Genomic DNA, 27,068 nt, shown 5'->3' on the forward strand with positions numbered 1-27,068 from the left:
TCCTTTCTTTTTGAACAGTGGAATATGTCGTGTTTTCAGGAATAGGTGATAAGCTCAAAGTCGAGACAATGCTCTTGGACCGTTGCCTCTTTCGTCCGTCATTTCCAGCAAGTATTGTAAGTATTTTACTCCAATGGTTAGGTTTTGTTTTATTTATGCTGCTGATATATAGTCTGTTCTTTCATTTCATTTTATTTTAATTGAACGTACACATCACACTCTAACACAGAAAACAGAGAGAGGGGCACGTGTGGAACCAATGAGAACATAGACACGGAATTTAACAACAGCAAACAAACAAACAAATACACATACATACAGACTTGTGCCATACATACAAACATACACAGTTATATAAAGCTAAACGATGAAATATCATAACTGGAGTATAATTACTGGAGTATTGATTGCTGTAGTTTGAGCAGAAATATAACCACTATCATAACTTGAACAATAATGTTATTAACTAAAAGGCTTGAAAAGGAGTAATCCCCAAAGAAACTTTTTTTTTTTTTAATCTTTAGACAGAGTCCACGCCTACATACACGTAGATCCATCTCATCACTTTGGGTACTTTTTCAAGTGCAACATACTGTATGAGAACATAATTGGTCACTTTCATGCGGAGCAGGTTTGTCTTTGGGTCACACAAGATACTGTAAAGAACCACTGAACATTTTGAAGCAGTGAATCTGTGATAGTGATAGGAACAAAGATTAAGGTACAGAAACAAGCGTTTCTCCGTCTAGCTGGCAGTCTCAACTGGCTGACCTCTGACCTTCAGAGGCACGTCTCCAAGCTGTGCAGAGGGCTCGCGGGGCAGGGAGAAACACTCGAGCCCAGGTAGACGCGGCTCTCGACAGCGTTGTTGTTGCAGTTGAGGGTGACCGGCAGACTCTGCTGCCTCAGCGGGCGGGGCGGGTAGCGGGATCGCGGAGGCCTCTGGGGCTCCTGGGGCTGAGAGTGAGGCCCGGGGTGACGAAGAGCCACACGCACGTGGTTATGGTTGGAGTGTTCCGATTCATCGTCCACATCCGTCTCGTCGATCAGGGGGATGCTGTGGACCGAGTCTGTGATGATGAACTCCGGGTCCGCCTGGAAGTCGTGAATGGAGTTCCGTGACTCGGGCCGCTCGATGCCGTCGTAGAGGGAGCTACGGAAAGCTTTCACCACCCGGATCTATACGTCAAGGGTGCAGGGTAGGAGATGTCAAAGGGAAGAAGATGGAGGGATCAAAGGGACAGAGAGGTGGAGAGAAGTTTAGTCCCCCCATTTGCACTACTCGAGCGCTTTCAGCTAGCTGACCTGTGAGAGCTGAAAGTTTCACATCCATTAAGGCCTTCGGTGCAGTAGGCCTTTGAAAAGAAAGAAAACTCCACAGCCATTCTATAGGCCTCTATAGAATGACGCCCAAAAATAATCATTTAAATCCAAGTTGTAATTACAAGAAGAAAAGAAAATCTCAAGATAATACACAAGACGGCAAACACCAATTTTCCAATAAGATGAAAGGATATCATAAATATCATGAAAATCATCTGTCAAAGCAGCCTTAGCCCCCTGTCTGCCTTCCATTTAATACATGGTTCTAACGAATGACACATTAGACATAAGTTTAAGCTTTTTTTGTTGTTGTTGTTGATAATGATCCAAAAGTTTTTTGTTTTTGACCTCTGAGGTTTTATAAACAGAAATACATGTCAAATTAGTGACCATAAAAAATTAACAGATATAAAAAATGTAAAAAAATTATAAAAGACATGTCTGTAAAGTTTTTCACTGTTGCCAGTTCAATACCAGGTGATTCAAATTAATGGAACACTCTAAAAAAACAAAAACAAAAAAAAACATGCAAACAAACAACAGTAAACACATACCCATAAAAACATGGTACAAACACAAACACATACACACAGTGTACACAGTACACACTTAGAAAACACATAAAAAGTGAAGTACACTACACGGCTGTGCACAGAACGCACAAACACAAAAACATACAGGAAGTAAAGACATGCGTATTCACATACTGTTAGTGTCGACAAATTCTGTAATACAGATTCAACAGTCTTGATTACTGTAAGCATTATTTATTGATCTGACATCATCAGTTTTCTATTTGTTACATTTATAGGGTATATTTGAAAGCCTTTTCAGATTCACTTTCAGTAAATCAATGAAAAAAATAAATTAAACAAAGCAAAGTATCTTTGATTATATTAGATTATCTAATATGAGGACATTTAGAAGATTGATTGCCTTGTTTTTTGGAAAGAAAAAGAAAACCCAAACACTCTATGCCCTCAAAAGTATGAACACATTAAATGGGACTTGTCTCCCATGCACCCATGCACAATAATTCAAGTTTCCTTTTCCTGTTCATGCATGGCATGCAAGTACACATTCAATAGAAAAAATCATTCATCAAAGTGGTCCGTTACTTGTTCTGACATCCTTGTTCTTGTCGTGTGTGGTTATACAGCAGCCATGGTGAAAATGCATCTTCTTGAAAAATCATTTGTGTGACCATGCATGTTCAACCGTAACATTCATTGGATCTAAGTTTTTTTCCCGCTCTCTGCATTCTACATGCATAGCCAAACCACGTTCGGGACTGACCACAAAGCAATGTGACTGACAGAGGGAGGGGACTTCACAACATGGACACAACAGCACTTCTGTGGCTTTGTTTTTCCAGAGAGCCATTCGTTTTGAGGTTCCTGCTTAATTTCAAGCTGTTTTCTTTGCTACGTAGCACTGACATTGTAAACTTTCGAGTATAAGGCCCAGAATTTGTAATGGTTGTGATATCAAAGAGGGGAAAAAAAAACACATTGTGTTTTAACTGCAGTGAGGAATCAGCTAGTCTTTTGTAATTCAGGCACTGGATGGAAAAACAGAAAAGAGATTGTGTTTGAATAGTTGTTCCAAACACATCACATCAGAACTCCTCATGAAGGGAGGTGAAAGACAGACGTTTGAAGGATGGAGGTCTAAACCTACAGCACAAAGTCATGTTCTTTTGTTGTGGCATGATGGCCCAACAAAAGCTTTTGAGAAGCAGCCCTCTTGTGCAGCATCACCAAGGCATGTCTACATTATTTTGCGAAACTATAGCAATCCAAAAAATATAGTCAATGTAGCTGGATTTTTCCCTTATCTGTTGGCTTTAACACAGCACAAAATGCTACAAGACGATGAAACAAGGACAAAGATGAAAAAAAAGAATATACTGGACAAGACTGACAGGACAAGATAAGACACTAAAAACCTATGTTAAAAAAAGGAAGAAAAAGGAGTACAAAGTATAATTAATTTTTAAAAGTTCATAAATAAAAGTAACGGAAGAGTAACATTAAAAGGGAAATGATAATGAAACTGGGGGCCATTCCAGCTGGACTAATGCTTTTTTTTTTTTCTTTTTGAAGGGATTTGGAAACATTAAGACACTGCTGGTTTCTTTAGACCACAGAAAAGATCGCTGGTACCTGGAGGGCAATGTTGATGTTATATCTGGTGCATTAAATCCTCATAAACAAATAACTGTCTGTGAGAAGAGGACTTTCAAGAAAACTACCCAAAAACAAAGTCCCCAAAACTACAGCTGTTTTGTGACAAATCATAGCAGCAGAGAGCAAGAAAGTTTTTCTTATGTGTAGAAACTCAAGCAGCAACAATAAGCAGGACATTTTCATTAGATGACAAGCGTGGTAGTTAATAACATGAAACCTGTGAAAAGAGAAACGAGAAACTGAACAAGGTGCACATAGAGCAAAAAACAGCACATTTTGTAAGTATGCTTTTTGTCCTGAATGGGATAGAAAAATGTTAGCATTATCAATGCTAATATCCCTAATATGAAAATGGCAGCAGAAACCATCATGGGCTTATACTCGCAGGTTTACAACAGTCAACCTTTTGCTTTCATTGTTCCAATGTTGTCAAACAGAGGAAACGTCTCCACTTCAGTTTCTCAATTCAGTTCAATTGATGTTTGGCTCTTTCGTGTGAAATTCTGGTAGCCCTTTATGGCAACATTGATTTGAGGGTGAATTATTGGCAAATCAAGCAACGGGAGAAGCAAAAAAAAAAGGCAACAAGAAAAAGAACACCAGCTTTCATATTGGCAGCACCAAGCCAGAATTAAACAGCAAGAGCAAGAAATAAGTTATGAGGTAGCAAGAAAGAAAGAAAAAGGCCATAAACATAAGCAGAACAAACTAAAAATGTAGAGAGATAAAGCAGATGCTCTTATAATAATCTGCTCTCTCTCCTTTGCACACACACTCAACATTCAGCAGACTAGTCGCGTTTGAAGGCAGGCAACAATGCACGTGTGTGCGCGTTGGTGTATATGCTAGCCATCTGAGTGCACGGGCTCTACGAGGTGCCGTTAACAGAATGTAAGGACTCACTCCCGGGGGCACCAGTTGCATTGGCAGTGGAGAGAACTACGTGAGAGGGAGTAGAATTATTGGTTACGTCATGGAGTTGGCTGAGCACTGAAGAGCGGCGTCTCACTGCACCCTGAAACGAACCACTTCTCTTGAAGGTACTCACTACCTCCATCTGCAGGAGAGAGAGAAGGACATCACACAGACAGGCGAATGAGCTTCATGAAATGAACGGGATGGGGCTATAATCACTCGAGCGGCTTTCAGGAAAAGCAGCATTTCATAATTTGCCAAAGTGTACGCCAACCATCCAGTATTTAAGGGTGATTCATCAACTTTGAGCACTTTATAAGTTATTAAATCTAATAGATTAAAATGTTCTTTTCGCTATGTGAAACTCACATTAAAACTGTATTGGAATGTTTTTTAAATGTATAAATTGTTATGTTTAACCCTTGAAAGAGCCCAACTTTCAATCTTAAAATATAAAAATACATCATCAATTATTACATTTTTAAAACTATTCAATTCAAAACAAAGTGAAAATAATTATAATTTAATTCAATACATATACTGATATTTTCGTCAACTAATAACAACTAGACCAAAATGTTTTAGGGAGAGATCCAGTCCGAACAACTCTCCTGTAAGGTAGGGAGGGTCCATGTTCTTGTTTCTTTATGAAAAGTTTTCTTTCATTTTAAGATAAAAACATGTCTATATTGCATGTTCAAACCTTAAAATTCATATTAACAGATTAATTGATGTTTTCTCCTGTAATAAGTTTGGAAAGTTTAGAGAAATTCTTAATTAGTGCATTACACTAACTAAATGCATTAGATTTTAGTTAAATAAATCTCCTTCTATAGATTTAGTTGACTAAAATGTTACGATATTTAGTCAATTAAACAAACAATTTAGATGACTAAAATATGACAAACTAAATGGCATTTAAGTCAAAAGACTATGACTAAAACTATAGTCAAAATTAATACTGCAACCAACAAAGAAGGATACAATAGTGAAAAGCATGCTTTTAACTATTTGAAATAAGAGACGTGATGTGGTGTGAAGAAAAGAGATTTATTTTTTACCTTATGTTTTAATCTTTTCCAATCAAGCTGTAATTGTCAAATAATGTAAAAAGTGTCTATTTAGAACACAAACTGCTATGAAATTTTATTACGATTATTCTTTTAAAATTAAAATGGCATTTCCACCACAATTTTAATACAAAACAGTTTGAGATATAGTGAAAATGCAATTTGTTGATTCAGAAAGTTAGTGCGAAAGTGCCTATACTTGAAGAAAAATTCAAAAAGGCCAATAATAGTTGACGACACATGGAGATGCCAGAAGTAGAGCAAAAAGGACTCATTTTAGCAGCAGAGAGAATAAAGGATGAAGTGATGGAGAAAGATAAGTTAAGATTTACAACACAGAAAGCTTGTTAAATATTAATATTTCATCAATTTAGAAAGGCTGGTGAAGAAAGAAAAATATGTTGAGTTATGGGGAAAGTAAAGTTAACTAGAGCATGTGGCACAAAAGGCATATGGTATATTTTAAGGCAGTATGTGTCTACACAGGAACAGCTGTCCCTATCAGAAACAACGCAAAAGCAACGTTAAAACAAACAGGACTAGACAGAGACTGACTGTTACCTGAGTCTGAATTCGGTTGAGTCCTCTGAACCACAGGATCTGTCCTCGTCTCAGCTCTCTCTCGGCATAGTCAATCTCATCCTCATCCTCAGCTAGATCCTCATCCATCATCTCGTCTGGAGCCGGCCCATGGCCCGCTTCTTTCAGACACTTCAGCTGATGTGTTGGCACTGATGCTATCACCTAGAGAGAAAACAATACAATAAAGTCCAATTAAAGCTGCTATTTTGGAAACTCATTTTCTGTTTTTGAGAGCTTTTAGAATAGGTTAGCAGTCGATTGCAGCACTTACCTGTCCCCAGACCAGCTCTCCCATTCCCACAAACAGGCACCAAAGCCACTGCTCCGCATTTAAGGGGTAACAGCTGAAGGGTTTCCCACCAAACTGCACAATCACAATCTACAAAGCATAAACACAGTTTACTTCCATCCACGTGTGAAGCACAATTGCATCAAAATGTAAGAATATATATGACGGAAAGTATATATTTGAGATGTGGTTTCCATCTCTTTTCAAGTTTTTCAGTTCCTTGCCATGTAACAAATGCATTTTTTAAAGTTCAGATATTCCATACAGTTTATTTTCTAATTCATGTGAGGACATGAAAATGGCATGTACATATTACAAAAGCATCTTTTTATATTTTAGTTAATAATAATAATAATAATAATAATAATGATAATAGAAATAGAAATGATAAGAAATAATTAAACCCATGATCTTTCGAATGATTTCAGATGAATTATAGCATAACACACTCATTTAAATTCAGCTGGAGAACTGCAGTAATGATGCTGAAAATGTAGTTTTACCATCATGGGAAAAATTGCATTTTAAAGTACATTACAACACTTATTTTAGACCGTAATAATACTTCAAAATATTACTGTTTTTACTGTATTTTCAGTCAAATAAATGCAGCCTTGGTGAGCATAAGAAACTTCTTTCATAATCATTAAAAGGCCCAAACATTTTAACGGTTGCATATGTATAGATGGCATTTGTTTATAAAGACCATTTAACATGTAGAAATGGAAATCAAAGAACCTAGACTTAAATATCTAGAGATATCCGTTGACCTGTATTGCGAAGGTCCCCAGCACAATTGAACAGAAGATGGGGTTTGAGAAGATTCCATCGAACACGTTCCTCTCTCCATGGATCTTACGGGCATTGATTTCATTGAAGAGTTGCATGAGGACAAAGGTGTTAAAGATGATGGTGTAATGCTCGGAGGGAGGAGAGTGAAGTGGAGCATTACGTCCACTATCTATGTCAAATATCTTCTCACCTGAGAAAAAAAAAAAGAAAAAACCCCAACTGTAATATTGACTGATAAAAGATTTGACACACATTAATTGTGCAACCTTGCAGTCGTCAGAAGAAAGAGTTGAGGGTTTGGTACCTATCAAACCCTTTGACAGAACCAGTGTGCAATGTACCATACCTACGAAGAGCAGGGTGAAGATGATGATGAGCTGGTACACTGCATGTCCAAGGATGTTCTTCATCATGGTTCTGGATATAAGGGGATTGTTTCGGCCGTAGGGTTTCCTCAGGAGCAACGCTTCATTGGGCGGCTCGGTGGCAAGAGCCAGAGAAGCAAACGTGTCCATGATCAGATTGACCCACAGCATCTGCACGGCCTTAAGGGGCGAATCCTACATACACCAAAACAGACCAAAATAAATAAATAAATAAATAACTAAACCACAGATTAAATGTCAGGTTATACTTGTGCATATATACACTACCATTCAAATGTTTCAGTTGGTAAAATGTCTTTGAATGAAAACTTTTGAGATGACCAAGGCTGAATCTATGTGATTATAAATAGAGTAAAAAGAGTAATATTGTATAAAATATATGTTTGTTAAAATAGCTGTTATTTCAATATATTTTAAAATGTAATTAATTCCTATGATGGAAAAGCTGAATTTTTAGCATCATTACTCCAGTCTTTTTCTTTTTACATTTTATTTATAAGTTTATTTGTATAGGAACAGTACAAAAGAAGCATTATCCCAGTCAAAACTGGAAAATATGTATTGCACATAGAGAGTATAGCATAAAGCATAAGCTAATTTGCATCTCAGGTCCCTAGAAAAGGCTTTTCTAAAAAAAAGTAAAATAGAAACAAAGAATAAAACTACCACAATATGTCCCTTACAGACATTCAAATACCTCCCTGAATTATACACATAAGGAAAAAAAATCTTTACATTACATTACACTTACATATACAAAAATTCTTACATTTAAATATGCGTGCAATTCTGGTTTATTTTAAACCACCGCTTTGCCTTCGATACTTTATTTCAAGTATTGCCTTAAACAAATTTGGCAACAGGTTTCAGAGTTTGGAGCCCTCAATATAAAAGGCTCTTTAGGGTTCACATAATAAATGATAATAAACCCTTCACAAATAATTTTAATATACTGATTTGGTGTTCAAGAAACAATTTTAATCATCATCAATCTTGAAAACGATTGTGCTGCTTTATATATTTTTCCAGGATTCTTTAATGATTCGAAAGTTCAAAAGAACAGTATTTATCGGAAGCAAATACATTTTTTGGAACATCTTACTGACCCCAATCTTTTGAATGGAAGTAAGCAGTCATATATAAGTATATGCATGCACCTGCGTGATGCAGGCCCCAGTGAAGGCTACTATGACAGCCACCACATTCACTGTGAGCTGAAACTGTAAGAATTTGGAGATGCTGTCATACACATTCCGTCCCCACATCACAGCCTTTACTATACTGGAGAAGTTATCGTCTGTCAGGATTATGTCAGAGGCCTCCTTGGCCACATCTGTACCAGCAATGCCCTAATCAGACAGAGAAATTGATTACTATTTTTGAACATTCACACATCTTTAAATCTGGTGTGTTTCAACTTAATATTGAATTTACAAAGTGACAATTAAAATTTTGCTTTCACACTTGTGTATTCTAGCAGTTATACACTGCTTTTTTATTAGATTCAACTTCTGCTTTTCATATGAACTTTTCAAATGAACTTGAAGGATGGTTTGGAAGATCGCTTTCATACTTATCAAAGAAACAAACTTTACTGTCAGTCGAACCTGAGCCTAACCAAAAGCTCTAGTGTAAAAGCAACATTCATGTGCACTGAATGTCTCATATTCCAATTCAGTTGAGTTTATCATTGCACTATGTGTAACAGAACCTTAAAAATAGATGGCAATCGTTTACATGTTTAGTTTATGGCTCTTCTCACCATTGCAAATCCCACATCAGCTTTCTTCAGAGCAGGTCCGTCATTTGTGCCGTCACCGGTGACTGCAACCACCTGCCTTTGTTCTAGAGTGGTGCTGTCTATGATACCTGAACACAAGACATACAGAAAATAACAAATAAAATAAAAAAATCCTAATAATCGATTTGAAACCAAAAGATTTGTAATGTAAAATAGTCCAAAATGCAGGAAAAAAAATTATCTTCGACATCAGCTTGTTATTTCTGCTGAAGGACATAATGGAAAGGTGATCATCCCCATAGGAAAAAGATATGAACTCAGCTGAGAGAGAGACTCACCCTTGACTAGTGTGTGTTTGTCTGTAGGGGAAGAACGAGCAAGAACTCTGAGCTTGGGCCAAACTTTGTCAATGCGCTCTTGCTCAATCTGCAAAAAAAGTTGAAAAGAAAAATAAACATCTCTACACCAACATTATAATTTTTTTTTTATAAATAAAAAAAACCCCTGCTCACCCAGGATTAATTCACATGATCAAAAATACAGTAAAATCAATATTGTGAAATATTGTTATTATTTAAATATTATTTATTCTATTTTAATAAATTAAAAAAAATTGCTTATTATATTTGTGGAAATTGTGATACTTTTTTCAGTACTGAAAAAACAAATCAGGATGATGAATAGAAAGTTCCAATAAAAACAACATTGACTTTATACATGATATCTTTATATTTAAAAACATTGTCTTTACTGTCACTTTTGATCAATTTAATGTATCCTTGCTGAATGAAATCTTTGAAAAAAAAGAAAAAAACTTTTGAACAGCAATATTGTATATGTAACTCCATATATCATCACTCATCTAGAAATTTTATAGCATTTAATCTTTTTAAAATGCACTGTTTTTGCACATTTTTTTATATTGAAACTTGGCAATGAAGATTTGGCAATAAAGAAATGAAGATTTATATAGAAATAGTTCCTGCATATGCTCCGAACATAACTACAAAACATGGAAGTATACCTCTCCTTTCTCATTTCTGATTCGCCTGTTGAAGTCCTTCCCGTCAATACACAGGAAGTCGTCGCCTGGATGGATGATGCCACATTTGGCAGCAATGGCACGTGCAGTGTTTATGTTGTCACCTGTCACCATACGCACAGTGATGCCTGCTCGTTGACACTTCCTGATTGCTTCTGGAACCTGATTGGAATTATAATCAACAAATAAGAACAGATATCAATACAATAATTGTGCCACATATAGAGCATTTTAAGTCTTCTTATGATTAATGAGATTTAGAGGTTAAAGGGTATGTGCGGTAAATAGGAGAGATACATTAAAAACTAAGAGAACACATATATCCAAGACAGTAAACTGGTCAGTATACCTCAGGTCGAACAGGGTCTTCAATGCCGACCATGGTGATGCAAGTAAGGTTGGAGACAATGTCTGTCTCATTGTCCCAATCTGGCATGGGGTCAGCTGGGAGCTCCCGGTAAGCGATGCATATCGTACGAAGGCCATCGCATGCCATCGGTTCAATTACTTTCTTCACAATTTCTTCTTTGTCCCGTGGCTTAAAAGCACGAGTCTCATCATCACGGCCCAAGATGAAAGAGCACCTGAGATGAAGGCAGAACAGTTAAAAAAATTATAATTTCTGGACAAAGACTGCACTTTTCAATATTTACCCAGAAGCCAGTTAGAAACAGGTGCGATTCCTGTTAACACTTTTTAGACAAATAATTTTCAGAAAACCTCAGAACACTCTTACTCTCCATTCTTCGTTCTTCCAGCAGTGTATGGTTAAAATATATATGAATGAAATATTTATCAAGGCCTCGAAGAAAGTAGTAGTCCTTAGTTTTAACATTTTGGCCAGTAAAATAATACGCTTAAACCTTTGCAAAATGTTGATTATCAAATAGTAACAAATCTTATAATATGTAGTATAAATAAAATAAACTATCATTTAAGTGTTTGCTTTTGAAAAATTCTTGTTCACCAAAGCTGCATTTATTTGATCAAACAAATTACTATGAATTATTTTTATAATCTAAATAACTGTTTTCTATTTTAATATATTTTAGTTTATTCCTATAATAGAAAAGCTGAATTTTCAGCAGTCATTACTATTATTATTGAAGCTGAAAACTGCTATCTTTTCAGGATTTTTCGATAAACCAAATAAAACGGCATTTATTTTCAAAAAGAAATGTTAGTTATCCCAAACAAAATTTTGAATGTTAGTGTATATAAATCATAAATAAAGTGTAACTGTTTTTTCATATAATTTTTTTTCAGTTCAACAGATAATGTTATATATCATCTTAACATCACACATTACTATTGCGATTTAAAAAAATAATCACCACATATACAAAGACAAGATTTACTTTCTGAGCAGGATCTCAGAGGCTCCTTTGCTGTATAAGCGGAAGCTTCCGTCAGGCATCTGAATGACGGTGCTCATGGATTTTCTGACAGAATTAAAGGTGTAGACTTTATAGAGCTTCTCTTCTGGGATCTGCTCCCTCACAGCTTGGTAGTCCTGCTTCAGGCCCAGCACGAGGCCCAGCAGAGCACATTCTGTCTTATTACCCACTTGTTTGGGCAGCCCACCTTCCTTATCTGCAGCCTGGGAGGAAGAGGTGAAGAGAGTGGAAGACACAGTAAATTAAATGATGTAATGATGGTCATAAGTGTAGTGACTGTAATGCATGGCCTCTCGTGGTTTCCTGCATTACTAAAAGCCTCTCACCATTATTTTCGAGGTGTAGGCGCAATTCACAGCAATAGCACTGGTGATGAGCTCCAATGTCTTTGGGCTAATCTGGTCTGGTCTTGGGAGGTCGCGGAAGTGCTGGTCCGCTACATAAATCTGCACTACTGTCATCCGGTTAGTGGTGAGGGTCCCCGTTTTATCTGAGCAAATAGCAGTGGCATTGCCCATAGTCTCACATGCATCCAAATGACGCACCAGGTTATTGTCCTTCATCATTTTCTGTGGAAAGGCATTGATGGGAAGTGTTAAAATGTTAGTGGCACTTGCCAGTATGAATGTGTGTTTGTAAATAACACTTCCATGATGGACACTTCACAAAAACAGATGGAATCTTCAACATAACTTTTTTGAAACTACTAATTATTAATTTCTATCTCACCTTTACGGAGTAGGCCAATGATATAGTGACAGCCAGTGGCAAACCCTCTGGCACAGCCACCACCAGAACTGTAACTCCGATGATGAAGAATTTGACAAAGTACTGCACATAAATAGGTGTGCATTCTGTCAACCAGACCCGTCCCTGTATGACAAACGTTTCGATCACGAAGTACAGCATCAGGATAATCACAGTAATGGCGGACATCACCAGACCTGGAATATATCATACATCTTTGATTGCTGAAAAAACTTAGAACACAGCTCTCCTCAATAAAAGAGGCCCACAATTTGAAATATCATCCACACATTTTTTTTTTATAACTAAACAAAATATATACTAACGTCCAAAGGTTTATGGGGGTTGATATATGTATAACTGACCCCAAACTTTAAAAAAACTTGACTTTATAAAGCCAATACAATCAGAAGAACTTGGCCTAACATTAGACTTCCCCACCTGCTTTCCCGATTTGCACTGCCAGCTTGGTGAGTTTGCCCTGAAGAACTGATTTCTCCTTCTTGGTCACACTAGCTTTTTTCTTTTCTTTTTCCTCCACTTCCCCACCTTCTGCACTCTTCAGAGGCTGCATCTCCATGGCAACAGCCTCATCCTGTTTCTTAGCTATAGTGGATGGAGACAAAGTAATCAAGCAAGTAGAATGATAGGCAATTGTTTAAAAGTTTACAATAACAAACTACACATTTTTTGCGGTTTGCAGTATGTAGATCATTATTTGATCTGACTGACAAGAGACATTTTACAAAATGTAATTCAATATAATATCTTTTATATAGATATATTTTAGATAATATCTATAATATTTTTTATTTCTCTGTTAATAACAATTATTATTATTTGTATGCCATGATAGCAGTATGGTACTCACTACACACAAAGTTATGAGTTCAATGTGACTGTAGCAGACTACAATATGAAATGCACATTGTTACATTATTTCACATAAATGTTTAGACAAAATAGTAGGCAGTATGCATTTACTGTGCAAATTAGCTTTTATCTCACCATAAATCTATCTGAACATGCCTCTTAAAAGTGATAAATCAATTCTAAATCAGTCCTGAAAGTCACCTTTATTTTGATTGTTCTCCAGGGTGCCGTCTTGTTTCCCTGTAAAGTTAATACAGACATTTAAACAAAACAAATCTCATTTCTGCTGCTTGAGGTCAATGTAGCTGACATGAGAGAACAAAGTGCATGAGAAAGAAAACATGAAACATGGAGGAATAATATTTGACAGATATGGAGAGTTAAAACGAGGATGTCTGTTTATGAGTCATCTCTCTATTGTGAATGTCACCTACCATTTATGATGTTGTGTTCTTTGGCTTCAACACTGGAGAACAGCGTGGATGAATTACTATTGACCTCTGATAGAATTGTTGGAAACAGAGGACAGGACAAAAATGGAGGTGGTATGTAAAGACATAAAATAAAACCTAAATGCTGAACAAAAGCAATGAAAAATCAACTCAAATGACTGTGCAACATTTCTGAGCATTTTGATGCACTAAATAGAATTGACCCAGCCAATTTTTTATCTGGATAATTCTATACGGGTATTCAAGCATGAATGAATGTTTATTAATGCTCAGTTTTAACCATTTTTTAAAATAGTTTAAAGAACAGTCAGATGCCAACCTTTCTTGCAGTCTTTCTTCTCTTCCTCCACCTCTCCAGCCCCCAGGAGGGTGAAGATGATGCCCGTTTGAGAGTTGACACCAACAGCGGTCACCAACATTTTCCCAGAGCCCTCCATTACATGAGTGCCTGAGTTTCGTGAAACAGAGAGATTTTTTACAGTAAATATTTTCAACAATGTCTTTACAGCTCTTCAAAAATCTGTTATTACATACTTTTATGTCTTTCGTATTACTCAGCAGTGTCTCACTTTTTATGCTAATCCAAACTCAAATTGCTAATTCGTGCCATCTTGTGACTCAAAATGCTACTGACTAAAGGACTTCAGTAAGTTATTAATTTAAACATGTATTGTGAGCAGGGGCGGATCTACCGGGGTGGCATATGCCACCCTAAAAGAAAGCCTTGCCACCCCTGCTGCCACCCCAGTTGGCAGCAATGAATTAAAGGTTATGGCCAATTTGAAAATTTACGAGCGCGAATCTTTCGTGATTCGTGATCCCGCTCTGAACTATCTACTTATTTGTATTTTTTATTCTTTTATTATGTGTTTTATGTTCTGTCGCTGTCATTCTGTTGTACTGCAGAGCTTCTGTCACGAAAACAAATTCCTCGTATGTGTAAACATACCTGGCAATAAAGCTCATTCTGATTCTGATTCTGATTCTGAACTTCCGAACTGATTCAAATGTTTGCGATCCCCAAACTCACTCAAATGATTCGCGAACCCGATTTGAACTCCCGAACTGATTCAAATGATTCGCAAACCCGCTACGAACTCTCGAATTGATTCAAGTGATCCGCGAAGCCGCTCCGAACTCCTGAACTGATTCAAATGATATGCCATCCCCAAACTGACTCAAATGATTCGCGAACCCGCTCCGAACTCCCGAACTGATTCAAATGATTTGCGATCCTCAAACTGACTCAAATGATTCGCGAACCCGCTCCGAACTCCCAAACTGACTCAAATGATTCGCGATCCCCATAACTGACTCAAATGATTCGCGATCCCGCTACGAACTCCCGAACTGATTCAAATGATTCGCGATCCCCAAACTGACTCAAATGATTCGCGATCCCGCTCCGAACTCCCGATCTGATTCAAATGATTCGCGAACCCTCTCCGAACTCTGACATATATTCAGATATAACTTACGCTTTAATTATGAATGAATTAGGAAAATATAATTTCAGCATTCATAATTAAAGCGTTCATAAAAATTCTTATTAAAAAACTTTTGTAATCTTAACGTGAGTGTAAGTGAAAACATAAGAATATACTGTTTTTTCATCATTGTCCAATTGATAGCCTCATGTATTGTTGTTATTTGTTGTGCTCACACTAGCCCCTGCACTTGTCTAAACAAAGGATCAGAATTAAAGCTGAAGTCTCTCCCATGGCCTTTCCTTATAGCGTGTAATACAATTAAACTGAACCAGATTGTTTCTTTGTTCCCTGATTCATTGCACATTAATTCTTGCTTTCTTTAGCAGTTTTTGTATTATTTTTTTAGCAACAACAACAAAAGTACATAAATAAAATGCACATAAATGTACTTGAAAAGCAATTTTGTTACAATAACATGTTTTAAAATACTGGATTTTGAATTAAGTTCATTTTTCCTACCCCATTTAGTGAGGTAGTGAATTTAGTGAGGTTTATGTCTATTGCCAATGAAAGAAGATATTTTTAAACTTAAGAAAAAATTACTGATTAAGACAATTATGTTGTACAGCACGCATTTCCTTCTTTGCAACAGAAGCCTTCAAACATACATGTTGAGATGAGATGCCTCTCCTATAATGACTGAGAAAGTAATATGCACCCCTTGATTAATAAGCTGATGAACGACAAAAAAAAAAAAAAACATTTTCATGGAAGCTAGTCATCTTAAAGTTCAGAAACATGTACGGTAGCAAGAGATCCGTATTGAAACAACATGGAGATCTTATGCAAGATCTGCCCAAGAGTTTCACTGGATTATCCAAAATTCACCCTGATAAATCAAAGCAGTTTTAAAATAAGAACCTTCTGCCTTCAAAACAAGTTCTCCCTCAGACCATCTACCTCCACAATAACCTCAAGAACTGACTGCACAGGCTGGAACTGATCCAGTACAACTATACTTTAATCTACCATCATATATCACATGAGATCATAAATAATAAACAGTTTTTAGAATTTAAACCCAAAAATTAACATGAAAGTGTATTGAAAACGGTTAAAACAAAGAACAGCTATAATGTAGGTTATTAATCAAATAAAAATTTATCATTAAGAGACCTTTGTACAAAAGGTCAAATCATCTTACTCCTTATTCGTAATTATGGTCCAACATCCATGAAAAACCCCTTTGGCCTATAACCTAACAAAATGTAGTTGGTTGGTGGTTAAAGTAGTGCCCAAATTAGTACAGTGACCATATCCCAAATATCAAAACTCAAAATATGTAATTTCCATACCATTTTTACAGTCACTGTTGTGCATATTGATCATAAACACAGCTAAAGAGATTTCTACCAGTGGCCCTCCTTCACAAAACTTAATATCTAGCACAGTTTTATCATAGGTAGAATCCAATGTTTCAATACAAGCATTTCAGTCAAATGTAATTTATGCAACATTTTAAACATTTAACCCAGGAGGAAAAATCAAAAAGCCATGGCAACAGTTTAAAAGTAGCTCAATTCCATTAAAAAAAAAAAACCCAGTCAGATTTCACTGAGCTCAGTGATAAATAGCTGATTTTCCTTTACAAAGAGCGAATCTGAGAAATTCATTCAAAAGATATTTAAACACTCCGCATATTGATGGCGGCACCCTGATGCATGAAAATTATATGCAATATTACACTGTTTGGGGGAGAACTGTACACAAACCAGGGGACTGGGCGATAATGGTCAGAAATAATTTAAATTATAATTTATGTGTTGTGGCTTGGCTTGATACCAATGATTTGTCTTTGTAACATAAAAAATATATATACAATTTGATATTAAATTATTTAATATCTTCCTAATAATTAATGTAAATAATATTATTTACATATTTTTCACTGTTTGAATGAATTATACATGTATGTGTGTGTACTGTATATACAGGTGCATCTCAATAAATTAGAATATCGTGGAAAAGTTAATTTCATTAATTCAGCTCGAATTGTGAAACTCGTGTATTAAAAAAATTCAGTGGACACAGACTGAAGTAGTTTAAGTCTTTGGTTCCTTTAATTGTGATGATTTTTGCTCACATTTAACAAAAACCCACCAATTCACTATCTGAACAAATTAGAATGTGGTGACATGCCAATCAGCTAATCAACTCAAAACACCTGGTTTCCTGAGCCTTCAAAATGGTCTCTCAGTTTGGTTAACTAGGCTACACATTCATGGGGAAGACAATCATTGACACACTTCACAACGAAGGTAAAACACAAACCTTCATTGCCAAAGAAGCTGCCTGTTCACAGAGTGCTGTATCCAAGCATTTTAACAGAAGGTTGAGTGGAAGGAAAAAGTGTGAAAGAAAAACATGCACAACAACCGAACCGCAGCCTTTTGAGGACTGTCAAGCAAAATCGATTCAAGAATTTGAGTGAATTTCACAAGGAATGAAGTGAGGCTGGGGTCAAGACATCAAGATCCACCACACACAGACGTGTCAAGGAAATTAAGCCACTCATATATATATATATATATATAAAATTGTGATTCAATTATTTATATTATAATTATATTAAATTAACTGTGATCATTAGAAAGAAGTGACAGAACAGGTCTCGGGACGGCCTAAAAACAAATCCGAGCATTTCTCCAGGAAACTAAGATGAGGTGAATGAGGGAGGGAGCTGATTAACCTGTTTATCAGACCTCAGGGTCTCTTATTAAATCAGTCAATGAGATTTAGCCCAAGCACTGAGGGTTAAAGTATTGATAGAATACTTTGGTTCAATTGAATGCTGATTGAATTAGTTCAATTCAGATGGATTGCGATAATGTCAGCCTAAATTAATTGATACTGGTAATTCTGAGAAGACTTACAGTACACTACACATTTGACATCACCATATAAATTCTTAGACAAATGGTGAATATCTTTCAGTATGCATATGGTTCTGTGTATGGCTCTGAATAATCAAAATTATACGTAAAAACACACAGAAACATTCATCACTACCTATGGCCATATGGTCGACCCAGTCCACACAATCCTACGCAAACATACAAACATATGTTCACTTATATAACCTTTACTCCCTACCTGACAGCAGCATGGGATCCTTGTCGATGGATTTGCGTACGTGATCAGACTCTCCAGTGAGGGAGCTTTCATCGATCTTAAGGTCGTTCCCTTGGATGAGAACACCATCCGCAGGCAGGAGGTCGCCTAGGAGACCCCAGAGTGACAGCAACAGATCAGTCTTACCAGCCTTTGAGTACTACTTCCTTTAATGACCAAAATTTAAATTAATAATAATATTATACAGAAATTATTTTAATTATGATTTATGTGTTCTGGCTTGGCTTAGTACCAATATGTTGTCTATAGAAAAACTATAAAAAAAAATAATACAATTTGGTATTATTTTAATTATTTAGTATATTCCTAATAATATAAATTGCTTATAAATCATATTATTTACATATTTTACACTATTTGAATGCATTATATATATATATATGTGTGTGTGCATATAAATTATATATGTTAAAAATATCTATAATTACATAATATTATAATTATAACAAATAAATTATACTCAACACTGTTTACATTTGCTTCATAAATTATGAATTCATAAAGAATTTAAATAAATTTAGTGAGAATCAAAGCGGCTTAACAGTAGACTTTTTACAATGCAAAGACTACGAGAGATTTTAAAGTTTTTAATAATAACTCGCATGTGGGGCTTACACCACCAAAATTTATAATGCGTTCATTTATAATGTAAAATGCTTTCATAAAAGATGGGTTTTGAAGCCAATTCAGAACTCTACTGACCATATTTGATCTGGGCAATATCCCCCACCACCATCTCAGCCACGGGGATCTGAATGACCGTGCCGTTCCGCACCACAGCGAAGCGTTGCTCCTGCTCGATACGGCTCTGCAGGCCACGGAACTGCTTCTCTTTGCTCCAGTCATTAAACGCTGTCACCAGCACCACACACATCACCGAGAGCAGGATAGCTGCACCCTCGATCCAGCCCGCCTCTGCCTCTCCCTCGTCCTCCGCACCTGAACTCACATTACCACACGCTGGAGAGAAAGAAAGAGATGGAAAGGTAATACTGTGTGGGAGGACAGTGAGTTTCAGTGTCAACTTGTAATACTTTATATTCTTCTATCTATCCTTCCATTTCTCACTCCATTCCTTCTATCCTTTGCTTTCTTAGCGGTCCATGCAACTATACTGTTACTTACACTCAGGGTTACTTTAAAAATGCATTCAAAAGGTTTCAAACTAGCAATACAATACACACAAGATCATTTTCGGGATGCAAATCTGAAACATGTCTTGATATAAAGTAGTGTTAATATTAGCAGAATAAAGGTCACCAGACTGTTAAATTATTGACACTTTATTTGGGCTACGATATGAAGCAAATCACGTTTCCATTGAGCTTCTGATGAAAGGCCAGAAATCCTTTTTGTGGTCGGGTTATGTTTGCATTTGTGAACATATGTACTTTTTTTTTTTTTTTTTTCACTGAGAAACCAAATCACCTTCAATTTCTCCTCCTGGCGGCTGGTAAAAGGACAGCCCGAGGGAAATAATGGCCGCTATTTCCAGGATTATGAGGGTGACATCCTGTAGAGCCTCCCACACGAGCTGAAGGAAGGTCTTGGGCTTCTTAGGAGGGATGAAGTTCATTCCAAACACTTGCCGACGTTTCTCCAAGTCCGCAGGATTGTCCGATAATCCTTTTGGAGGAAAATATGGTGGTAAAAGTCATTGTTACGGATCAAATCGTACTAACAGAAATTCTGTGAGGTTGGCATATATAAATATATAATACTAATGTCAGTTCATAAAATATACAGTAAAATAACCACACGAAACTGTCAACGCGTAATGCCTGAAACATTCAGTCCAAGAACATGTATACTGGTGTAAATCAGCTATGGTGCTTAAAAACTCTTAATTTGTTTATTAATGGGTTTTTCTCTATGCAGATGGTTTTGAGAACTTCCTGGATGATCGTTAGTCATCACTCAATTCTTTTAGCACCAATCCCTGACCTCTTAGGGTGGCAGGAAGGGAGGGGAGAGGACATAACAAGAGAACACAGGGCACAGATGGTTAAGTCAGTGTGTTTCGGATGCACCACAGGGTGTGATTTTTGGCAGCAAGACCCAAACAGACTGTCAAGCTCTCTGCATCCTCACCCTGCCAATCATCACCTGCTTCCCCTGGTAACCTCTCATCTCCCATCAGAGCTTCCCTTTCACTCACTCTTAAACCTAATTGAGTTACTCCAAAGGGTTGTAGGTTGTAATCATTTCCCCAACTCATTCCAATTGCCCTAATTTATTCATTCAGTCTCTGTTCAGCACAATATGTGCAAGAAAACTAAGACAACTAAGATACGCCAATGCAATCCTCTTTCCATGGACTACCAGATTTGAAAGCCATTTGCAGCACATCCAGCCCTTTCTTCTACCCTTTCATCTCTCCGTGCCCCTAAGCTTCTCTTTTTGTATCCCTGTCATGGTTTGTGAAGAGAGGTTTTTCAAAGAGCAGCATTAAAGGAGGAGAAAGAGCTTTACAATAAACTTAAAGTAACCTTAACGTGGCTGCCAAATAGCGATGCAGGCAGACCGCATGACTTGGTCTGAAAGCAAGAGGTCAGAACTAGATGTGAATCAATGTGATTATCAGAGCGCAAAGTAGGAGCATCTACCCAGAACAGCTACTGCAATAAAACATTTGTAGCAAAATAATTATTACATTATATATGATACTTAAAATATTATCTAACTAAATACTGTGCATTGATTTAGTTAACAGTTTCTGATTATTCAAAGTATGTAATCGTAGGATGTAGTAAAATGATAAACACAGTAGCCTATCTGATGGATCTTATATTATCTATTTAGATGTATTATGCAGCTGTCCGCCATCCAGCTAAAATCCTCTTTTTCTTAGGCTAGTTACCTTATGTTCACATTTCCCTCATTCATATGTTGAGGGCCAACTCGAGGAGCCATGAAGTAGTGACGCGGGGAGCAGGGAAATCTATTTAGAGCACCTTATTTTATTAATTATCGATATTTGGCAGCAGCGTATCGATTCCCATCGATTTGAAGAAAGACAAATTATATATTGCCCTATTTTGTTCCACCCCTCATTTTTTTTAATTAGCTTTTATTTTTTAGATTAGATTTATTTTTAGAAGTTTTATGTGATTGTCATTTTATTATTTTGTGTTCTCCTATGTAGTTTTTATTCATTTTCATATCAGTTTTAGTAATTTTATTACTTAAACTTATTTCAATTAGTTGCCAAAGCAACATTTCTAATTTTCACTTTAGGTTTACCTCTAATACAGTTGCGATCAAAATTACTCAACCCCTCAGAGACTGCAGTAATTTACAAATACAAGCTTTTCTGAAGATCCAGGATAAAATAAAAATTGTATCAATAATGGTTCACTGGCATATTAAAAATGATATTGTCAATATATAATGTAATATTTTTGAGTTAAAATATTTTTTTAATAATATTGCTGTGTCATAATTATTCAACCCCTATTCAACATTGCTGTTTTTAATCACTTATTTGCATGGTGGGGAATAAAACAGTCTCAAAACACAATTAAGCTTTTAGAAACTCTATTAAAAACAGAATTAGCTTGAGCTGTTACACATACAGTTAGCCCATGCATGTGTTGAAGTTGAGTAGCAAAACTGTCAACAGAGATCTCACAAAAGCTAAAGAGGATAAATATTGTAGTACTTTAGAAAGGCTAAGGCTATATGAAGATTTCCAAGACATTGAAAGTTCCTATAGACACAGCTCTCAGCCTTGTTTCTTAGCTTAAAGTGTGTTTTACCAGAAAACCTTTGAGGGTGTTGAAGAAAAAGCACAATATCATAAAATGTTTAATCAGAGCAACTTAGAAAAACCTGCAATGTACAGTCAAAGACTTGCAAGATGACCCGATGAAAGGAGGAAAACCATTTCAATGCAGCATGTAAGAAGAACTCTAGACAAGTATGGCCTACATGTTGAGACATCTTGTAGAATACCACACTTGATCAAGAAGAACAAAAGGCCAACTTGAACTTGATAAAATTCATTTGTGTAGACCTGTGAAGCTCTGGAGGAATGTTTTATGATGTGACTGAACTGGAACTTTTTGGACCCATGGATCAGCGGAATGTCTGCTGCAAAAAAGGCAAAGCTCATAAGCAGAAGAACACCATCTCCATCCTCAAACTCGGAGGTGGATCAGTCATGTTATGGGATTCTTAACTGTAGAAGGAAGTGGAAATCATTACTTTATGAAGGACATCATGGATTCTTTGAAGTATCAGGCCATTTTGACAAGAATTGTGATGGCTTTTGGTGCAAAGACTGAAGCTGATGATCAATGGACTTTCCTGCAGGACAGTCATCCCAAAGTACACATCCAAATCTACTACTGCTTGGTTCAGGGATCATTCATAGGATGTTCTTGGGTGACCTGTTTAGTCTCCAGGCTTAATTCTCATTGCAAATATCTGGCTGAATTTTAAGAAAGCGGTGGCTATGTGAAAACCAAAGATTATCAGTGATCTGGAAGCTTTTTCAGGCGAAGAATGGGCCAAGACTGTAGTATAGAGCTTCTAAACACTTACAGACAGCATTTATTTGTTATTTTAAAGAATAAAAGAGTCTGTACAAAGGGGGCTGAATAATTTTGAACATGAATGTTTAGAGCCAATTTGAATTTTATCATGATTCATCAATGTTCCATTCTCAGAATCACTCAAAAGTATTAACAAACTTTCTATAATACTTTACTGATGCTTTGTTGAATTGATTTCATAAAATGCAGCAAAATGTCTTGCAGGTTAAGGGGGTTGAAACATTTTGATTGCAACTGTATTTAACTTTATTTCAGCTTTATTTTTTTAGTTACTGAAAATAATTTATCTGCATTTTTTTACAATTTTTTTTATAAAGCTATTTATTGTAAAAGATGACACTATTGTAAAAATGTGTTGAAAGAATCATGAATTTCCCCCTAAATATGAATACAGTCTACTGTGTTGCTTAACCACAAACAGGAAGATGTTCTGAAAAATTTGACTTAAATTTCTTGATTCAAAAACTTATCTAAAAGCATAATTACAGAGAGATGCTGTTATCTGGTTACATGGGCTTGTGTTTCATTTTTACTATGAAAATGTAGAATTAAGTTCAACACCAGCTGCTCTTCAGGGATGTCTGCTTTCAAAGGCAGATAAAGGCTCCAGGCATTTGGTATTCTTTCCAAGAAGACTGGATTTACAGGACTGGTTCACTCAAAATTGAATTGTGTCATCATTTACCCATTCTCAAGGAACAGTTTTGAAGAACTGAACTGGTTGCCATTTCCCATGCAATAAAAATGAATGGTGACTGAAGCTTCCAAACATTTATGTTCCACGGAAGAAATAAAATCATACAGTTTTGAACGACTTGAGAGTGAGCAAATAACCACAACATTTTTATAATAGCTGAACAACTTCTTTAATAGCTGAAAATATCTGTATGCTTTAGGATGCATGTGTGAGCTTATGCAATTAGCAAGTGATATGGCCACATATCTAAAATAGTGCTACTCACCATCTGCAGGTGAAGTCTTGAGTCTATGACAGAGGGTTTCTGTGTCTGTGTAGTTCTCCTGGATCTTCTGCAGGGCTTCAGGTCCCCTGAGCTCCATCAGCAAGCATAACTCCTCAACGGTCACCCCGAAATCTCCCTCATGACCTCCTTTGTCCATCCCCGGCTTCTTAGGGTGGAAGTCTATTGTGCTATTGCCCAGTTCTCCCATGATGGTGTGTTGGTTATGGACGACTGGAAGCTTTTTAGCAGATGCTATGAGCTAAAAGATGAGTACCTGGGACAATGTGTGATCTCTTTTGTCCTATTTATATTCCTCCTCACCTATTTCTAAGATGTTCTCTATATAGTTCTCCATACTGAGACATGAATTGTGAGATTCTTTGGGGCTTTCTATTCTATGGTATGGTAGCTGGGGTTCCCCTAAAATATCCCCCCATAAAGAAAAAGTCAGCAAATAAAGTGGTAGCCATTGTGCCAATCCATCTCTATGAAGACCAAAGGAAGTGTTACTGATTATTAAACAATAAAGAGGATCTAGTGACATCCGTAAGAAACCTGAGGAACAAAAAAGGAAGATTCGTTTTAAAATTAATCAACTTGATTAAACCAAAAAACAAACAGCTCTGAAAAACAAGTGATCAAATTACCACCCTAAAACCTTGAGACAAATTAGATGCATCAATGACTTTTTTCCATAAAAATGATACATAAATAAAAATAAAAACACTTTCCTATCACAAAACAAAAATAGATAGATAATGATTAGAGAAGATTTGAAATGCATTATAAAACTATAACACATTTTTTAGCTATTGATCAATATAAAAAATAACACATTATGAACACTAAACAACAATTTATAAGAATTTTGTTTTGAAATATGACAAAAAAATGTTTAATGGTTTACCAACCATTTAAACAGCAAAACAATTACGAAACAGCAGAAATCAAAACAAATACATCAAATCATTATTTTGGTTTGCCGGAAGCTGAATGATGAGAAGGAATTATGTAAAATTCCAGCATATAAATTACTTGACAACTTGCCCCGACATTTATGACAAGAACACCAATGTCCTGGGTACAACTTTTCATCTAACATCTGCTTTCATGATATATTAGACTCTTAGTCATTTAGTTAAATGCGTGTTAGTGTTCTTTTATTTAGGCTATTATTATTTTATTTTGCGTTCACTTACAGTTAATAGCTAGCTGTTTGTGACAACTACTCTATTTATTTATGCTTCGTTATTAACGTATCTGTTCATTTTTTAGCCTAACTGAAACGCTCAAAAGTCGACGAAACAATTATGTGAAATGTGAAGGTGGCATTTAGCTCAACGAGGTGTCACAGGTGCAGGAAGTTAGAGGGAAACAAGTACCCAAGCGTTCATCATATATACACCTATTGCAATGGATTGTTTGCATAATATCAGAGGGAAACCGAGGACAATCACCTCTTATCTAAAAGCCTTTAGAAATACTGTCTCTTGATAAAAGTGATTTATGTGCGCCTCTCCCCAACCCGTGTACCTTGTGCCGCCTCTCGACGCAAAATCTGCCTTCACTCAGTACGAGACGCCTGCGCATGCGCACATAAACACTTGCCCAATCCCACTGCAGAACAGATTTCCGAAGGCAGCACTACCAGCCATCAGGCCTGCAATTTTGGATGACATTACAATCCGCTTGAGCTCTGCGCCTCCATTTCCCTGCTGTGACACCAACTTTAGGTTACTGAACATTTAAACCTATAATCTGTGCCCGCGCCTCCTCATCTAATATTAAAACTGGCCAGAAGATTCCTCAACCAACATGCGCTTTATAGACGATGATGCCCTTTCCTGGTAACCTTCAGGAATCAGATGTTCACCTTGGTCCATTTTCAGTTTATAAAAAATAATAATAATAATAACTGTAGCATTTGTCTTACGATCAACCATTGCGAGGGTAAAGGTAAAACAAATGAATATTAAAAACATTTGGCGGGGATTAAAATGAAAGGCTGCACAAACTAACCAGACAGCAAGGTTACATCAATCCATCACCTGCTTTTTAGTCTATCAAAAACTACTAATTTGTTTCATGCATACAGGCTTTAATAGACATACCGCTCTTAATTACGTTTATGGAACAATAATGAAGATTCATATTTTTTTTATAAATGTTAAAATATTATCTAATGTATGATTAAAACACTGGATCATTTATTTGTATTATATATGTTAAATGTTATAGATATATTACTGTATGATTATTTATCCTGCATTAGCTACTCTTTTATTTGAAGACATTATAAAAACAATTGTTGAACAATCATGAATAGCCAACCATCATGGCATAAAACTTATACTGGAGAAATATATCAGCAGAAACGTGCTGGGCATACTGTAAATTTCCATGTAATACTTACATACTGTAATCATAATAAAAATGCACTTTAATTATACATTAGCAGACACGACTGCAACAAATAAACAAACCCAACACAAAACATACCCTGCTGACACCACAAGTCACTTGTGAACATGTATCTGTGAATAAATATATTCACTCACCGGGCAGGCCATGTTCCAAGGACATTTGACGTTGAGTCGGAAAAAAAGACAGGAAAAACGGGATGATATCCAGTGATTTAGCCTCAAATCGTGCCCATCATTGAGATCACAAAAATCAAAGTAACATCATTTGACCTTTACGCTATTCCAAATACAGATGATGCACAACGGTGAAGAATAAAAATCAAATGAAGGGTGCAGGAGACAGCAGACGGTGGTGAGCGCTTCATCTTATGCGGAAGAAAACCTGAATGATGCAGATCAGATTGTACCATGTCCGCATTAATTATTCGGTTAAAAACGGCGTGTTGTGCTGTAGGGGACGTAAAGGAGGGTCGTTTTGGTCACATCGTTGCTGTTATTTTTGGCGCTGATTGATAGAGTGATATGTGAAGGAGAGATGTGGGTCTACATGCCGATGATGCCTGTTTGACGCGCATCTCTCGGTGATGGGATGGCAGCAGCAGCAGCAGCATCCGAGCGCTGGAGGACGCGACGTGGGGGAGGGGCGAATGAACAACCCTCGAGCTCCAGGTCTCTCGCTTCCCTCCCTCTCTCTCCATTCCTTCCCT

At 36.5% G+C, this 27,068-nt stretch overlaps 1 protein-coding gene across 8 annotated transcripts; it reads right to left on the minus strand.

Moving 5' to 3' along the window:
• Positions 1 to 175: 175 nt before the first annotated feature.
• LOC113093577 (plasma membrane calcium-transporting ATPase 3-like) lies at positions 176 to 27,068 on the minus strand. Of its 8 annotated transcripts, none has more exons than XM_026259266.1 (23): positions 26,497 to 27,068; positions 23,939 to 24,493; positions 19,849 to 20,046; positions 19,123 to 19,380; positions 18,382 to 18,507; positions 14,118 to 14,246; positions 13,781 to 13,846; positions 13,548 to 13,586; positions 12,915 to 13,079; positions 12,456 to 12,670; positions 12,053 to 12,295; positions 11,688 to 11,929; positions 10,679 to 10,913; positions 10,312 to 10,491; positions 9,626 to 9,713; positions 9,309 to 9,415; positions 8,704 to 8,895; positions 7,507 to 7,720; positions 7,139 to 7,350; positions 6,351 to 6,458; positions 6,059 to 6,241; positions 4,483 to 4,569; positions 781 to 1,179 (listed from the first exon to the last, which is right to left on the minus strand). In XM_026259266.1, exons 2-23 carry the CDS (start codon positions 24,144 to 24,146, stop codon positions 781 to 783), a joined length of 3,894 nt encoding a protein of 1,297 aa, XP_026115051.1. In that variant the 5' UTR covers positions 24,147 to 24,493; positions 26,497 to 27,068. The 8 variants fall into 8 exon arrangements, with proteins under 8 accessions (XP_026115053.1, XP_026115055.1, XP_026115052.1 ...); XM_026259273.1 differs by having other exon boundaries at positions 1,020 to 1,179; positions 4,416 to 4,569; XM_026259268.1 differs by lacking the exon at positions 13,781 to 13,846 and having other exon boundaries at positions 176 to 1,179; positions 26,497 to 27,067.

Source organism: Carassius auratus, unplaced genomic scaffold, assembly GCF_003368295.1.
Source record: "Carassius auratus strain Wakin unplaced genomic scaffold, ASM336829v1 scaf_tig00215076, whole genome shotgun sequence".
NCBI lineage: Eukaryota > Metazoa > Chordata > Actinopteri > Cypriniformes > Cyprinidae > Carassius > Carassius auratus.